We start from the raw sequence: 19,051 nt of genomic DNA, 5'->3' as shown, positions 1-19,051 counted from the left end.
GGATGAGTTGACGGTTAGATTGTTAGTATTTTGGTGGGCAAACGTCTTTTTGATCGCTTGCTGCTTTTTGTGATGTAAGGTGATAAAAAAATGGTTTATTTAGCACAGTTTTAATTTAATTTTTTTTATGGTGTTCATCTGAGCGGTTATTTCATGTGATATGTTTATAGAGCCGGTCGATACGGACGCGTCGATACCTAATATGTATACTTCTTTTTTTCCCCCTATTTTTTACCAATTTTTTTTTTACTTTATTTGGGGAAAATTATGTTTTTGTTTATTTTTACTTGAAACTTTTAATTTTTGGGGGGGAAAACTTTATTTTTTCAACTTTTTTACAGCGGCATGGGGACCCGATGGCACAGCCACACGCCGCCGCAAACCGCAGGTCTGAATTTACCTGCGGTTTGTGGCGATCGCCGACACAGGGGGGTCACGGGACCCCCCCGGCGTTGTGACAGGATGCCCGCTGAATGATTTCAGCGGACATCCTGTTCCTATTAAACCCCGTCGTGCCGCAATTTAGTTTTAAAGTTATGACGTACCGGTACGTCATGGGTCCTTAAGGACTCGGGAAACATGCCGTACCGGTACGTCATAAGTCCTTAAGGGGTTAAAGAGGAACAATTAAAATAATGGAAGCGCTGTTTCCATAAAAATAACAGGTCACTTGGTGGACCACACTGACTGTAACTTCTCATGTACACAAATGTATACTTTTTTGCGGTCCGCAAAATATGGACACTGTCTGTGTGCTATATGCATTTTTTGTGGACCCATTGATTTCAATAGATCTATAGACCATATTTTATGGGCCAGAATAGGACATACAGATGCGGACTACAAAACGGACACGGTCATGTGTATGGAGCCTTATAGTCAGTGCAGTCCATAAGGTGCCGTTATTTTCCGTCTTTTGATGAAGACTATGTTTCCATTATTTTAATTGTTCTCCTTCTATAATTGATGGTTTTGTGTTTATTGTAACTTAGGTTATGCCATATTTTTTGCAGTTACTAAAAAATATAAAATTATACTTCTGCTATGTGTGAATACATAATATTTGGCAAACTGCTATGGAGATTTTTAACCTGAAAATATCAGGCATTTGTTGGAATTGAGCTCAGTGGTTACAGTTTTTGATTTCAGTACAGATGGTGGTGGGTTCTATACCCTCCAGGTATTCATGGTAACCTAAGAAGCTGGCTGTGCTATTAAAGGGCAGACAGCCCAATAGCTGATGGCTCTCTGCTCCTGGGAAACTCAACTGTGAGTAAAAGCAACTGTGTGTTTTGTTTGGGGTGCTGGGTACAAGGCTTAGCTTCCTTTAGTTAGAAAATGCTTGTTGTATAGAGGTAGCGGTCAGACAATCAGGTTTTTGTTGCATGCCAACAGTATCTGTCTATCCCTGGAGATGGTGATCCCATGAGCACATCCCAGTACAATATATGTCACAGTGGGAAGTGACTTCCCGCAAGTTGATGTACTAGTACATCCTGATGGTTGGGTGGGCACAGGAGCTGTGCACACTCGACTAATGCAGGGACCCAGCTGCATCACTGTAAATGCCAATAATGGTGGATTAACCCCTTATATGCCACGATCAACGATGACCATGGGATATAAAAGCATTGCAGATGGAAGAGAATCCCTCTGCCTCTCCATCGGCCCCCTGCGCTGCGGTGACAGAGGCCCAATGGCTGCCATGGAAACCCAAGGCCTTGCAAAGGCCTCGGAGTCTGCCATGTACGGATGCCTGTGAGACCTAGTCCCCAGGCTGGGTCTCACAGGCAAAATGTCAGTGTGAAACTGACAGTTTCAATATAGTACAATACAGCATGTCCCTGTACTAGAACAAAAAAAATGTGAAAAAAAGTTTAGTTTTTTTTAAAGTGTTTTATAGAAATAAAAAATAAAAGTTTACAGTAAAAAAGTGCCCCTTTCCCTTCACCAAGCAAAGTCATTAAAAAAGACATATTAGATATTACTGCGCCTTTAACAAGAGGCTCTATAAAAATATCACATTATCTACCCCCTCAGGTGAATGCCATAAAAAAAAAACTGTGCCAAAAGCCATTTTTTGGTCAACTTCCGCCCCAAAAAGTGTAATATTCAATCATTAAAAAATCTTATGTACCAAAAAATGGTACCAATAAAAATTTAAAACTGAAACAAAAAAAGAAAATAGACATATTCGGTACTGTTGTGTCCGAAACAACATGCTTTTTAAAAATAACACATGATCTATTCTGTCAGGAAAAAAATGCTGTAAAAAAACTAAAAATAAAATGGTGCCAGAACAGCCATTTATTTGTTACCTTGCCCCACAAAAATATTACGAAAAGACCAAAAACACACATGTTTTTTCATAGCATATTTTATTAAATGACATCATTAAGAAGACAACATATAAATAAATGAAACTATGAATAAGTATATAGCAGCAATGCGATTAGCGCTGCGAATACGCAGCTCCCCAGCAGGTACACAAAGTTAGAAATCGCCCCTAGGAGTAACCTATATGGCTTGTTAGCATTATGCATAAAAAAGAAATAAGGAACTCCTCCAAAAACAAGGAGGAAATACACTCCAAATAATACAGGTAAAACCGCAGAAGTTACGTGAACCCAGTAGGTGAAAGAGGTTACAGCACGGAAAACCAAATGCATATATTCCAACCCAAATACAGCCAAATAGCAGCAAATACCTGATTAATGTTAAGTAGGGAGAACAAGCCTGAACCTACAGGGAGCGCACCCTGATGCACGTTTTGCTCCGCTTTCTTAAGGGGGGCGTCTAACCTGCCTTCCTGATCCTTTTAAATACCCCATGTAATTGGTAAATGTGAGCCCTCACGTCCCGCGATGCTGTATGTGAATACGCAGATAAAGTCACATCCGCCCGTCCCATCTCGCCAAAAAGGACGGCAAAATCTTGGGTGATCTTCGAGGGCTCACATGATTATACTGGTCACATGATCGGAGTAAGCTGCTGCTCCTCTATCAGCGCCTAATACACAGCACTGTGGCTATGGGAACCGATGATGTCACAATAGCAGCGAGAAAAGCCCTCCCCTGAGCTGAACAAATGCTAAGTCCTCTACTACCATCCCAGGTGCTTTAATAAAACTGTATATATAAAAGTGTGTAGGGCTACACCCCCGGACATCCACATAATAGTGGGGGAACCTGTCGCCAAATGTTGTTAAAAATCCTGAACATCATATTATAAATTAACCTAAAAGGAGGGGGTACTACATTAAACCTAATAAAGTATATGTGCGTATATATCCTATAGACCATAGTTTGAACAAATACAGTGCCATCAAGCAATATATGGACAAAATTTTATATAAACATTATTATGCATATACAATCAATACAATTGATAAAACAAAATGTATAGTCAATGATTCAAATATATAAAAAATATATATAAAAACGATAATTCATGTAAAGTGATAAGTGCAAAAAATTTGAAAGAAAGGAATTGACGCAAAGGTGCAAGTGCCCAGTGAAAAGTGACCTCACAAAAAGCATAACATCTACTGTTGATCGAGCATCAAAGTGCTCGGGTGCTCTGGCTGAACACATCGGGATGCTCGGGTACTCTACTCTAATGGAAGTCAATGGGAGAACCCGAGCATTAAACCAGGCACTCCCTGCTCTGAAGAGGGGAGGGTGCCTGGTTCATAGTAAAAGTTCAAAGATTTATGGAAACACCACCGAAATGGTTCGGGAACAGCATGGGGAGGATGACTGGATGCATCTTGGACTCCCAGGTCGCAGTTGGGAACGATGTTGTCCGAGTAGTACGCCACTTTTACAGACTGACAATAATGCACACAAAACCAAAGAAAAAAATAGATTTTAGAGGAAAAATTGTTAGGAAAAATTCTTTCCTGTATATTTACTTACATATAAAGTGCAAGTGCTGCCAAAAATTACAAGGAAGAGGCACTCAGATATAACCTGTATATCAAATAAAGGAGGGCCTTATTCACTTTGTGGTACAATTGTTCATGTAGTGGGACTCCTACACTCATAAAGCCTATGCAAGTGAAAGGACTGCCAAAAATTACAAGGAACGGGTACTCCAATACACCCTTTGTTACAAATAAAGATTGGCATCATACACAGCCTTAAAAAAATTTGATTGATGGCCTGCTGGTGACCCTCAAAAACATTTCGAGCAAGGGTCTGCTGATCTTATCATCTAAAACATTATGGGCGGGGGCCTGCTGCCGCTTTGGTAACTCTAGATAACCTTGGGCCGATCGCACGTGCCCGTGATGGCAAAGATCCATTCGGATGTCTGGCCTATCAACTTTCGATGTTATTTTCAGCACAAACCATGTTGACAACGGGGAATCAGGGTTCGATTCCGGAGAGGGAGACTGAGAAACGGCTATGGCTACCACATCCAAGCAAGGCATCATGCGCACAAATTACCTATTAGGTATAATTAGGTGAGGGCCTGCAGGTGAACGGACCTGGTAAATGATTTAAGGTGCGGGCATACAGGTGAGTTGACCCTGTAAAAGATTTTAGGTGCGGGCCTGCTGGTGATTGACCCTCTAACAAATTATATGCGAGGGCCTGCTGGTGAGCTGACCCTGTAAAACATTATATACGAGGGCCTGGTGGTGAGTTGACCCTGTAAAACATTGTAGTTGAGGACCTGCTGGTGAGCTGACCCTCTAAAAAATGTGAAGGGCATATATGCCAGGATATTATATGCGATGAATAAGCATGTTGATATGATGGAAGAGGAGAAGGAGGATGAGAAAAGGAAGATTCAACCATATACCCTTGTTTGTGGTGGAAGGGGTGCATGGGAATGCAGTGTATTCAGTACATTATAAACAACACATTTAAAGTGCCTTTATGTTCATCAGCTTTTCTCTGGTGGTGGGCAGGAGGCATCATTGCCTGCGTCTTGGACAGGGGATTGGCCATCACGTAACACAGGGGAAGAGGGGGCAGGGGTGTGACCCGCAGACACAGATTCTGGACCCAGGCATTGGCCCACCTATTACGGTGCTTTGATGCCATGTGGCGGACCATGCTGGTGGTGGTGAGGTTGGTAGTGTTTACGCCCCTGCTCATTTTTTTATGGCACAGGTTGCAAATTACAATTCTTTTGTCGACCGCACTTTCCTCAAAAAAGCGCCAACACCTACCCCTTGGCACGGGAGATTTTCGCAAGGGTATGCTCCGAGGAACATTTACGGGCCTGTTTGGCCTGCCTTCTCCCTTTTGCCACCCAACTCCCTCTTCCAGCCTGTTGCGGTGCAGCAGATCCCTCCCCCTCTGTACTGGTGTCCTCGCTCGGCTTTCCCCATTCCCGGGTTGGGTCAGTGACTTCATCGTCCACAACCTCCTTTTCCACTTCCTCACTCTGATCATCCTCCTGACTTGTTGACCTAACCACTACCTCAGTGATTGACAACTGTGTCTCATCCTCTTCATCAACCTCTTGAGACAGTAATTGCAGTTGAGTTATTGTCAACTGTGTCTCATCATCTTCCACCTCATTAAATAGTAATTCTTTTTCCCCACCGTCATCTTCTTGTAATTGTGGATGCTCAAGAGTTTTGGAATCAGGGCACAAGATCTGTCCCCCTTAAAGCGTGCTTGACGAGAGGGCCAAATCAAGAAATGGTGCTGAAAAGAGCTCCTCTGAATAGTCGAGTGTGGGATCACTTGTTTGCCCAGACTCTCCATGGTGGGAGGAAGGAGGATCAGGTTGAGGATTGTGTTGAGCAGACTCTTGGCTACTGAGACTGGACTTGGTGGAAGACAGGGTGGTGCTTAAGCTACTGGAAGCATTATCTGCTGCAGTCCAACCGACCACCTGGTCGCACTGGTCTGACTTCAAGAATGGTGTCCTGCGCCGTCTGCAAACTGGGACATGAAGCTACGTATCGTGGATGATTGTTTATCTTGTTCTCTGGTAGCAGGCACTTTTTCACCGTGCCCAGGGCCACAGCCTCTGCGTGCACCATCAGCATCACGGCCACTGCCCCGTTCCTTACTGCTCGCCTTCTTCATATTAAATGCTATATATGATTGAAAGTCTGTGACACATACAGTAGGGTAGGATTTGAAAGTGTATGTGCAAACAAATTTAAAAAGGTATTTGGGATGTGGAAACTTCACACAGGAGATGTCCCGCAGATAATGTCAATGCTGTCACCAGCGGCTAATGAAAAATTACAGGGAATGTCACAGATGTTTGAGAAGAGGAAACGTTATACAAAGAGGTACCAGCGGTAATGTCACTGTACGCAGCGTCGACGCAAAAAAGTACATTGTATGTCACAGATATTTTTTTGAAGCACACACGTTACACTGCAGATGTGGCCCTGGTAATGTCACTGCCAGAAGCGGACACCGTCTATTGACAAAGTCCACTGTATGTCACAGATATTTTTTTGAAGCGCACACGTTACACTGCAGATGTGGCCCTGGTAAGGCCACTGGAAGAAGCGGACACCGTCTACGGAAAAAGTACACTGTATGTAACAGATATTTTTGGGATGCGCACACTTTACACAAGAGATATGGTGCATATAATTTAACTGTCTGCAGCGGTTTCTCAAAATCCTACTTTCATTTCCTTGTGAAACCACACAAGTAGTGCACAACCAAGTAGTGCACCAAGCAAAATATTACAATCTCATTAAAAGGTTTCTCCAGCAGTTTAATATTAATGACCTATCCTTTGTACAGGTCATCAATATCATCAGGGGTGGACTCACCATAGAACCTACAAGAAACCTCCTAGTTGGCCTATGCCCTGGGCGCTCCCTGAGCCCTCTTCAAGGAGTAATGGTCCAAAACTCTGAAAATGACTGATGGGGGCATCAAGTAGTTATTTTCTTGGCCAGCAGCTGCAGTTGCCTTTCCCACTGGGGAATTCAACTGTATTATCATCCTGAGGTAACTGCAGTAAGAGGATATATGACACTTGCCGTTGGCCACCACAGAGGGGCAGAGTCTTGGGAGGTAATTTGTGCTGCTTGGACATTATTTTGTGATACACTATGATATTTGGTTCTGCAGGGGCAGTATATTGTGCAGCACTGTGGTATTTTGCTCTGCTGGGGTGGTATTTTGTGCTGCAATATGGTATTGCTGACCCCACCTACTTATGTTGACAGTGCCTTCAGTCAATTAGGACCCACCTACCACATGGGGCCTCTTTCAATTTTTTTTCCAGAGCCACTTTAAGATTCCAGTCCTCCCCGAATTATCAGATTGGCAGGGGCTGAACTCCTAGTACTCTTGTTGGTCATCTGTTTGCAGGTGGTGCTTAACTGGACCCACGCACCCGAACACCACAGCTCTGTACACTGCATAGTAGCCGTGTCTGACTGCTGCAGGGCTGCTCCCATTCACTTTAACTGAAATTCCCACCCCTCACAGTTTTTCTTATATGTCCAGCAGTTTTACCGACTAATTACCAGAAAAAATGCTGATTAATTATAAGAGCTCATATTTTGGGGTCCATTTGGAAACATATTGAAATGAAGATTTTTTGAAAATGTGTTTAGCGTTTAACTTTATAGTTTTTACCATACTATTGGGTTGTCTGACCCTCCCCTAAAAAATTTGTGAAAACCAGGAAACTCCACACAATAAAAAAAATCCCCTAATAAAATCCCCTCCATTTTAGTACTGAGCCTCCTTATCCCTCCATCTTCTGGTCTCCGGGCAGACTGGAAGTGATGATATCACATCTGTGGACATTCACTAGCCTCTGCAATGAGGTGTTCCCAAGAGTGAACATATCCCAAATGTTATACTGTCTTAGCTTTCTATTCTATTTTGCATAGATGACTTTACTTTCTTTTATCTGTCCTTTAGTACACAAAGAATGAAGAGCTGGATGAGCATTTTTTGGACTGTAGCATGGGAGATCTGCTTCGATTTGATGACTACAATATGGATGGTTATCTAACTCTTCCAGAGCTCTACACTGCATTCCGTAAGTCCTTTGAATAACAATGAAGCACTTATGTAAATGTTGATGCAAATTTTTAAAATATTTTTCACATATTTGGAAATTCTGTGTGCCTGTCATGCAATATACACTGGCCAACCATTCTTTAGATTTAAAACTAGAATACTGAGTGGGTATGTCACAGTGAATATGATCCACAGCACAACAGCCATGTTTTCTGGATGCAGTATTGCAGCAAGCACTTTACTGTACATTGGCTGTAAAAAGGCTTTATGGGTTGATTGCATTATTACTATCTACAACCAGAGAAAGAAAGTTCGCAGCTCTGTTTGCTGAGACTCAATGCTTCATCTTCCAGCTGAGGATGTCACAGTTATCTCTAACCACCTACAGCAGCTGTTAATGACAATCATGAACATGTTAACTCATTATGGCTTGGCACTAACATGATGAATGTGTATCAATAAAAAAAAAAATCATGCCCTGGATAGACTAGCATGACCTGTTCTTGACAAGTTGCAAGTATAACTGCTGCTTGGTGGGCAGTTAACGTTGCTTGGTTGCGCATGTAATACCTTAGGCTACTTTTGTACTGTGTATTTACGATTTTGGTCCAGTTCTTTGATGGAGTTAAGCAAGTAAGGAGTGTATATTAAAGGGTGAAGAAATGTATAGGAAGGATTCCATTTCTCTCTTTGTTTAATCCACTCCAATTTGTTTGCTTCAAAAACCTATATCAAAATGACATGTGTGAAAGAACCTTGAAGTCACATATCCATATTGTGACTGCCACATGTGGCTGAAACCAGGTTCACATTTTATTCAGGGAAATGAATAGGTCAAAAATGTATTTTTTCCCAAGTGGCATTGTGATTTTATTTTACCTTCCTGGATTGACAGTTTCACTTTAAGATTGTTATTGGAATGCAGCCTATTGCAACAAAAGATAATGAATGTGGTGTGTAGAGATGAACGAATCGAATCCCACAATGTGGAATTCAATCAGAATTTCAGGATAAATTCGATTTGCCTAGAAGCCGAATTTCCTCGTGCTTCGTGTCAGCAAATCGATTTAACCTGTAATAGTATAAAAAACTAAAAGATTCAAACTTACCTCTTGCTCGTGACGGGCCGCCAGCCTCCATCTTGCTTGCAGATCTCGGCCAAAATCCTGTGCGGCCCGATATTACATATGTACGTATGACGTCATCACGCCGGCTGGAGTGATGATGTAATATCTCGCGTCGCACAGGATTTCGGCAAAGATCTTCAAGCAAGATGGCTGCGGCCGTCCCGTCGCGGGCAAATGGAGGTGGTAAGTTTGATTTGAATTTTTTTTTATGTTAATTTTGCACTCAGATCCCGCGATCATGTATGAACGTGGCATCTGAGGGGTACAATGACGGGGGCAGCGCTATCGCAGCTCCCTTTCATTGCACCCGCTACTTACAAAAAAAATGCTCTTCGTGACAAAGTAATTAGTCACAAAGCAATTTTTTTGTGAAATTCGGCGAATCAGCCATATTGAACTTTTAAGAAATTCGCTCATCTGTAGTGGTGTGCACAAATCTAACAGTTTTGGATTTCTAACAACGTTTTGAAATGTTAGTCACTGTCACAGAAAACTGTGTGTCACAGTGTGACCACATTCACTATTAAAGTTGTGATGTAATATTGAGACACTGCAATCTAAGTTGCCATGTAACCCTAGCCTAAATGGCATTAAACTTGATAGACATGTGTCCTTTTCAGCTTAAGTAACTATATAAGTATTTCATAGTGGAGTAATTATGTATACATATATATGGCATATAGTTGCCATTACACCACAGCTTTATCTGGTTTATCGGAGTTTCTGGTTGTATCATGCAATTTACTGTTTGTTTGCTGGCTGTAGTTACCAGCAAGAAAAGTTGGCCAAGTTTGGCAGGAACAGGGTAAACCACCCTATTCCTTCCCTCTTGGTAAGAATGGGCTGGTCCTGCTTCCTACCAAGAGAAGGAGTTCCTATCTAGAGACAGAGAGGAGAGGATACAACCTTCATTGCTCCTGATACAGATTCTCCAGAGAGAAATACTTTGATTCTCTTTAAGTGAAGCCTTGAGAGTCCACACAACAGAGTGACTTGCCACACCTGTATCTAAGGACACTACTGTGAAGTGAGGGAATGTAGCCAAGCCACCCATCAGTAAATAATCAACTAAGTGCTGAATTACCACCAACCAACCAGCCTCAATATCCTTGCTGGTGCCAGAGAGGTATTGCACTAAAGCTATCTGATACTATATGTATTTCCAGTTATATGCTGCACTTAGTAAAAAAAAAAATTTTAGTTTAACTCTGGCTTCATTCTTCAGTACTATAACTCCACTGGACCGATCCCCAGGGTGCAATGGCCTGAGGGAGTTCACGGTGACACAAAACTTTAACAGGGCCACTACCACTCCTATCTTGTACCCTGGCTCCTCAGGGGGTCACTGCTTAAGCACTCAAAGTTATACTGTTTTGGACCTATAACATTAACCCATGAACACACTGGGACATACATACTGTATAAGGTTCAAAAGGTAGGTTGATCATGCAACTCTGCATACATGTATGGTCCAGAGATGGCATAGGTTTAAAAAAAGAGCCTGTGCCATTAGCAGCAGCTGACAACTGTTACATAGAGCTGACATCTCTAATGGCCAGGATTGGATATAACAACAATCTCAGCACTTTTAACCTCTGGATGCTGCAGTCAATTGTGATCATGGAATCTACAGTATTTGTCCCAGTGAGCAACACCCCAGTTGGCCCTTTGCAGTGCAATCATGGGATCCCAATATGTCCTCATGGCAACCGGAGACCGGATGAAGGCTGTTGAGTCTGCCATGTCTGTACTCCTACTACATGTAGGTCCTGTCAGAAACACAGCCTAATAGGGTGGCTGTCAGCATTATGCTGACAGCCATAATGTGTTGTACAACAGAAGTATTACAATATATTATACCAGCAATCAGAAGATCACATGTTCATTTCCCCTAAAAAGAAAAAAAATGTACAAACACCATAATATGTTTGAAAATATACAAAAGTAAAACAAAATCCACATTTCTATTTTACACTTCAATTCTTGAATGCAAAAAATTGTATGTAAAAAATTCAAATAAAAACTATAAATAATTAGTACTTTCACAACCTGAACTATAAAACATGATATTTACCCAGACAGTGACCTCTCTGCATAAAACTATTGCAGGATGGCTGATTTTGGTCACCTCGCCTACAAAAAATAATACTTCTATAAAGTGCTGTTCATCTCACACAAAAAAAGCTGTAACACAGCTTCATTGATTGGAAAATAAAAAAAAGCTCTCAGAATATAATGACACAAAAACAAATGATTCTGGAGAAAAGAAAGTGTTTTATTTTGAAAAAGTATTAAAACATAACAAAATTAGAAACTCAAAAAATCGTTGCATTCTGCTTCATGTCCAAAAGCTTACGGTTTGAGGACCAGAAGATAATGGAATGGGGCCAGAGTGCAGGAACAGCACAGCATGGTGTAGGTTAATATGATTTTTTCATTAGGTACTGTACAACAGTCTCCTGGGGCTATATACAAGTTTAGAAAAGGACAGCAAATCAGCCAAATCTTTATGGGTTAAAAAAATTATTCCTATGGTATCTCTAAGAACCATATATGGGAATATTTATACATGAAAAGCGACTGATGATTAACAATTAGTGATGAGCAGCAGGGGCAATATTCGAATTCGCGATATTTCGCAAATATTTGGGCAAATATTCATCATATATTTGCGAATTCAAGAATTTGCAAATATTTTCTTGATTGCGAAAATCGGCAATGTAATATGTGCGTATTGCGCACGCAATACAGGCGTTGGTCACTGTTGCTAGATTTTTCAAGCTGCTAGAAGTTTCCTGAGACTAGAGAAAATGGTTGGCATGGCAGGCAATTACAATAGCTTTATATGCAGATAGAGTGCTCCAATATATTTGCGATTGTGCAAATCGGCAATTAATGATGCACATATTTTTGCGCAATACGTGCAACTTCACATTTTAGCAGGTCTGACTACATATTACTGATTGGTGCACTATGTATTGTCACACTACTTAACACCCTGCACTGGAACCTATCAGCTACACTGTATCACGATCTAACCTACACTGACTATCTCCCACTAACTATCTGCTTTCCATATATAAGCTAACTAACTAACTAACTAACTAACTATCTAATGTAATTAAACAGGGAAAGCACAGAGCACAGCAATGACACCTCTGTCTCTCTCAGAACTCCATAAAACTATAGAAAATTGCTGCTGGGGAGGTTCTTATATAGTAAGGAGTAGGCAACTTTCCTATTGGTTGCTAGAGATGTTGCTAAGCTCAGACAAAGACATTGCAGCCTTCTCATTGGCCCACAAGCAAGAAGGGAGGTTACTGATAAAAATATTTTTTTATAATATTCAAGAATACGAATATATAGCACTATATTTTAAATATTTGCAAAATTCTCAAAGTGGCGATATTCGCAATTAAAATTTGCTATTCGAATATTCGAGCCCAACACTAACAATCAGTACACTGTCAGGGTACAGACCACACGGTCAGGTTTCTGCATGCATTTTTGGAACTTAATAACAAGGAGTGAGTTAAAAAAAGAGAAGTCCTATCTTTCCTTTATACTTCTTTCCTTTTATGATCTAGTCCTGATTTTGTCTTCCAAAACTGCATGTAGAAACCTGACTATGTGGCCATATCCTTGTAGTTGTTTTCTAAAAGCAACATAAATGCATTACTAGACAGGGAAAGACACCAGACATTTAGAATTATCTTGATTTCCTATTTCCTTATGCTAGACTGTACTTCTGAATTATTTACGTAACATTTCACTTGTACTTCACTGAGAAATTGCAGACCTCATTTTACTCAGTAAGTTTGTTGCTCAGTAGTTCATGTGTATGAATGTACTAGTTTTCTGATTTTGAGTCAGCATTGCTCTATCACAGTGGTTCTCAACCTTTCTAAAGCCGTGACCCCTTAATACAGTTCCTCATGTTGTGGTGACCCCCAACCATTACATTTTTTTCCTTGCTACGTCATAACTAATTTTGCTACTGTTATGATGACCCACCAAAAACACGCACAGACACCAATACACCAAATGTTAATTCAAATACACAAGTATTCATTCATAACCACAGAACTTTAGCATAAATACAAAATATTTGTAAACCAAATAAATAACTTTAAAATAAATAATAAACAACAAATACCCCCTAAAAAATAAATCAGTTGTGCACACAGTACCCCTCAAATAAATAACTCAGTGGTGCTCACAGTAACCCCCCCCCAAAAAAAAATAAAAAAATCTGTGGTGCTCAGGGTACCCCTCAAATAAATAAATCAGTGGTGCTTCAAGTCCCCCCCAAATAAATCAGAAGTGCTCAGGGTCCCCCAAATAAATAAATCAGCGGGGCTTCAGGTCTCCCCCAAATAAATAAATCAGCGGTGCTCAGGGTACCCCCAAATAAATAAATCAGTGGTGCATCAGGTTTCAAACTAAGAAGACAGGTTGGCATTAGCAGGAGGTGCTCAAACCCACATGCAGTTGTGCATATATATAGGGGAGCAAATCCTGCACTTGTGGCCCGTTGCTAATGGCAATCCCCAGCAAAATGCATACAATGGAGGATGCCCGCGGCGAACCACACGTACCACAATAGACATCCTACACAAGGTAACAAGTGCGGATGTCATAATTAATATAACAATATAACAAAACAATAACAAACACAGGTGCACTCTGCAGTCTCACTAAATCCTCAAACTGATTTTAAAATTGAGAGATTAGTCAACATGTCCTACGGTGTAGAACATGTCTAAGCCCGGACACCACGACAAGGTTTCTCAAGTAGCCCGGGACCCTACACTCTCCTACCTGAGCCGTATGGGCGATACCAGGAGCCAGTGGGCAAATTACAGGAGCATAAGGCCGACTCACAAACAACTCACCAGTTACCTCCAGCATGTGGCCATGCTTGCAATGGGAGGAGGGAGGAGTCTGTGAGTCCCACTCAAGACTTGCTGATATGTCCCAGGCCTCACAGGTGCACCTAAATGTGACCTGTAGATGGAAAACAGGCACAATTAAATAGGAGTTTATACACCTCCAGGAATCTATATATACAAACTAAGAAGACAGGTTGGCATTAGCAGGAGGTGCTCAAACCCACATGCAGTTGTGCATATATATAGGGGAGCAAATCCTGCACTTGTGGCCCGTTGCTAATGGCAATCCCCAGCAAAATGCATACAATGGAGGATGCCCGCGGCAAACCACAAGTACCACAATAGACATCCTACACAAGGTAACAAGTGCGGATGTCATAATTAATATAACAATATAACAAAACAATAACAAACACAGGTGCACTCTGCAGTCTCACTAAATCCTCAAACTGATTTTAAAATTGAGAGATTAGTCAACATGTCCTACGGTGTAGAACATGTCTAAGCCCGGACACCACGACAAGGTTTCTCAAGTAGCCCGGGACCATCAGGTTTCCCCCAAATAAATAAATCAATGGTGCTCAGGGTCCCCGAAATAAATAAATCAGAAGTGCTCAGGGTCCCCCAAATAAATAAATCAGCGGGGCTTCAGGTCTCCCCCAAATAAATAAATCAGCGGTGCTCAGGGTACCCCCAAATAAATAAATCAGTGGTGCATCAGGTTTCCCCCAAATAAATAAATCAATGGTGCTCAGGGTCCCCCAAATAAATAAATCAGAAGTGCTCAGGGTCCCCCAAATAAATAAATCAGTGGTGCTCAGGGTACCCCCAAATAAATAAATCAGTGGTGCATCAGGTTTCCCCCAAATAAATAAATCAATGGTGCTCAGGGTCCCCCAAATAAATAAATAAATCAGAAGTGCTCAGGGTCCCCCAAATAAATAAATCAGCGGTGCTTCAGGTCCCCCCCCCCAAATAAATAAATCAATGGTGCTCAGGGTCCCCCAAATAAATCAGAAGTGCTCAGGGTCCCCCAAATAAATAAATCAGCGGTGCTTCATGTCCCCCCAAATAAATTAAGCCTTGCTCAGCCAAATAATTAAAATAAAATTAGCCAGGCTCAGCCAGGCTCAATTAAATCATTGGTGGCAGTGGTGCTCAGCGGCGGTGTCATTAACGAAAAAACTCGGACCTCAGTAGACAGGCGGCCCGACTTACCTGTCCAGACGTCAGGCTCCTTCAAGCACAGGCAGTGATAGGACATCACTTCCTGTGCGCGAGGATAAGGGGCCACTGCCGTTGTGCGGGCGACCCACAATAGGAAGCCTCAGGCGACCCCCCGGAAAGGGCCGATCGACCCCTAGGTTGAGAACCGCTGCTCTATCATTTAATTCCAGAATATTTTTGTGATGTTTCCTGACACACTTATGAATAATTCATAAACCAATAGGCTGCATACAGTAGACCACTGACTATATCCATTACCTACTAAGAACAATTTCCTTAACAGACTGATGGGGCTCTGACTGTCCAGGATCCAAAAGATCCTTAGAATGAAGGGATCTCAGCACTAATTCTGCTCTGTGGTCCATTCACTAATTTTCCCTGTGGTAATGGAAATCAGCACTACATGTACTGACCTCCAGGTTAGCTTCTAATGGCCTTATGCTCATACAAAGTAGTCAGTCTGAAAAAAAAACAACCTGCAGCATAAAACATCGGGAGGAACATAGTAATTTTAGTAAAATATATTTTTAGAGAGTCAAAATATCCTTATTTTTATTTCACACAATATATTTTACCCTTAAAAAGGCATTGCAGGATTTTTTGCCCCCCCTCCCCCCGTTTGCAAGCTAAATGAAGAATAGGGTCTTGTTAATACACATGAATGATGAAAAATTATGAATGATGATGGCAGCAATCCTTAGTTCTTTTCCAGAGATCAAGCTTTTTTCTGATTATCAGACCCAGATACAGCAAGGTTATAGCTCTTAACCACTTGCCATCTGGGCCATTTGCCCCCTTCCTGACCAGGCCTAATTTTGCAAAACTGACATATCTCACTTTATGTGGTAATAACTTTGGAACGCCTTTATTTATCCAAGTCATTCAGAGATTGTTTTCTCGTGACACATTGTACTTCATGATAATCATAAATTTGAGTCAAAATATTTCACCTTTATTTATGAAAAAATCCCAATCCAAATCCCAATCCCCAAAAAATCCCAAATTTACCCAAAAATTTAAAAAATTTAAAAAATTCGCAATTTTCTAAATTTCAATTTCTCTGCTTTTAAAACAGAAAGTGATACCTCATAAAATATTTGTTACTTAACATTGCCAATATGTCTACTTTATGTTGGCATCAATTTGGAAATGTCATTTTTTTAGGACGTTAGAAGGCTTAGAAGTTTAGAAGCAATTCTTCAAATTTTTAAGAAAATTGCCAAAACCCACTTTTTAAGGACCAATTCAGGTCTGAAGTCACTTTGTGGGGCCTACATAGTGGATACCCCCATAAATGACCCCATTGTAGAAACTACACCCCTCAAGGTATTCAAAACCGATTTTACAAACTTTGTTAACCCTTTAGGCGTTCCACAAGAATTAAAGGAAAATGGAGATCAATAAATTTCACTTTTTTAGCAGATTTTCCATTTTAATCCAATTTTTTCTTTAACACATCGATGGTTAACAGCCAAACAAAACTCAATATTTATTACCCAGATTCTGCGGTTTACAGAAACACCCCACATGTGGTCATAAACTGCTGTATGGGCACACGGCAGGGCGCAGAAGAAAAGGAACTCCACATGGTTTTTAGATGCCATGTCCCATTTGAAGCCCCCTGATGCACCCTTACAGTAAAAACTCCCAAGAAGTGACCCCATTTTGGAAACTAGGGGATAAGGTGCCAGTTTTATTAGTACTATTTTTGGGTACATATGATTTTTTGATCATTCATTATAACACTTTATGGGGCAAGGTGACCAAAAAATTGGTTGTTTAAGCACAGTTTCTATTTATTTATTTTTACAGCGTTCACCTGAGGGGTTCAGTCAAGTGACATTTTTACAGAGCAGATTGTTACGGACGTGGTGATACCTAATATGTATACTTTTTCTCATTTATTAAAGTTTTACACAATAATAGCATTTTTGAAACAAATAAATTATGTTTTAATGTGTCCATGTTCTGAGAGCTATAGTTTTTTTTATTTTTTGAGAGATTTTCTTATGTAGGGGCTCATTTTTTGCGGGATGAGGTGACGGTTTTATTGGTACCATTTTGTGGGACATACGCGTTTTTGATCACTTGGTGTTGCACCTTTTGTGATGCAAGGTGACAAAAATTGCTTGTTTTGACATTTTTTTTTTCTTTTTTACGGTGTTCATCTGAGGGGTTAGGTCATGTGATATTTTTATATAGCTGGTTTTTACGGACGCGGCAATACCTAATATGTATACTTTTTTTTATTTGTTTCACTTTAACACAATAATAGCATTTTTGAAACAAAAAAAAATATGTTTTAGTGTGTCCATGTTCTAAGAGCTATAGTTTTTTTATTTTTTGAGAGGTTTTCTTATGTAGGGGCTCATTTTTTGCGGGATGAGGTGACGGTTTTATTGGTACCATTTTGTGGGACATACGCGTTTTTGATCACTTGGTGTTGCACCTTTTGTGATGTAAGGTGACAAAAATTGCTTGTTTTGACACAGTTTTTTTTTTTTTTTTTTACGGTGTTCACCCGAGGGGTTAGGTCATGTGATATTTTTATAGAGCTGATTTTTACGGACGCGGCAATACCAAATATGTCTATTTTATTTTATTTTTTCTATTTTAAAATTATTTTTTTTATTCCTTACTTGGGGACTTTTTATTTTTTTACATGTGAAACTTTTTTTTATTTTATTTTTTTAACCCTTTATTTTTTTTAATTTTATTTTACACTTTTCGTCCCCCATAAGGTCATACAAGACCTCTGGGGGACATTTGCTTCACTTTTTCTTTTTTTTTTCACTGTTGATTTCTCCTGTACCTGGGGCTGACATAGTAGCCCCAGTTACAGAAGAAATGCACCCCCCAGAGAGGCTGTACAGCGCAATTCTGCGCTGTGCAGCCTCAGTGCAGGGCTGATCGAAGTCTGTGGATGACCTCACACAGCCCCTGCACTCTCCGGTCCCGGCGCTGTGTATGCAGCGATCCAGAAGGCAGGGACACCTGGGAACTGTTCTTGCCTTCTCTAAGGGTTGCCCTGCTGTCACTGACAGCGGGCAACCCGATCAGCAGCTGCACGATTAGCGTGCAGCTGCGATTTCTGAAAGGACGTTTTAAAACGTGCTTTTAGAAATAGAGGTCCACCCATAGGACGTTTATATCCTATGGGCGGACGGGAGGAGGTTAAGATGAATGAACCTACTTATACCCAGAATAGTGTTACCTCAGTTCATTCATACGGAATATCAGTTCATGCCTCTCAGTCCATTCTCATAATTTCATCACATAACCATCCTTCAGCCTTCCTTGTTATACAATTTCTACCCATTGACTAACATGTGGAGGACATCTAATTGGCTAGTACAAAATTACAACCCTAATCATAAGTCTATTGGCCGTTTTAAACTAAACTGATATTCTGATTGATTGTCTAATCCTGTTTTAGTGGTGGCAGTTGTATAACTTAAAATGTAGAGGGAAAATTCTTGTCCGTCCACTTCTGTTTACACCCTAGGTGACAGACAATAGTCACCTTTCAACGTAAACAGAAACTGCTCTGGACAGAAACCGTTATCCATTGTTCTCCCAGCCCAAAAGTCTCTGCTAGCCTAGAAAACCATGAGGTCTACATTTGATTTAAACAAAACGGATCTTATCTCACCTCTATACATCACCTAGGAGATGTAAATAGCGTCTCACTGTAACTATGATTATCGGCTGATTAAATGTCCTCCAATGTTAGATCCATGTAATGGCCACGTGTCAATATCATATACAGTATAATACATATATAAAAATACAGTCACCTTACTGGCTTTATTGCAGAATATTGAGCTCTGAT

General features: G+C 40.7%; 1 protein-coding gene across 1 annotated transcript in view; it reads left to right on the top strand.

Annotated features, from left to right (window-relative positions):
• Nucleotides 1-19,051, top strand: part of FSTL4 (follistatin like 4) — an 860,919-nt gene that overhangs the window by 325,423 nt on the left and 516,445 nt on the right. The window contains exon 4 of the mRNA XM_040405485.1: nucleotides 7,872-7,992. Coding sequence (XP_040261419.1) covers nucleotides 7,872-7,992 — 121 coding nt within the window. The remainder of the gene's footprint in view (nucleotides 1-7,871; nucleotides 7,993-19,051) is intronic.

The sequence above is a fragment of the Bufo bufo genome, chromosome 1 (assembly GCF_905171765.1).
Source record: "Bufo bufo chromosome 1, aBufBuf1.1, whole genome shotgun sequence".
Classification (NCBI taxonomy): domain Eukaryota; kingdom Metazoa; phylum Chordata; class Amphibia; order Anura; family Bufonidae; genus Bufo; species Bufo bufo.
This window is presented reverse-complemented; position numbering and strand designations above follow the sequence as displayed.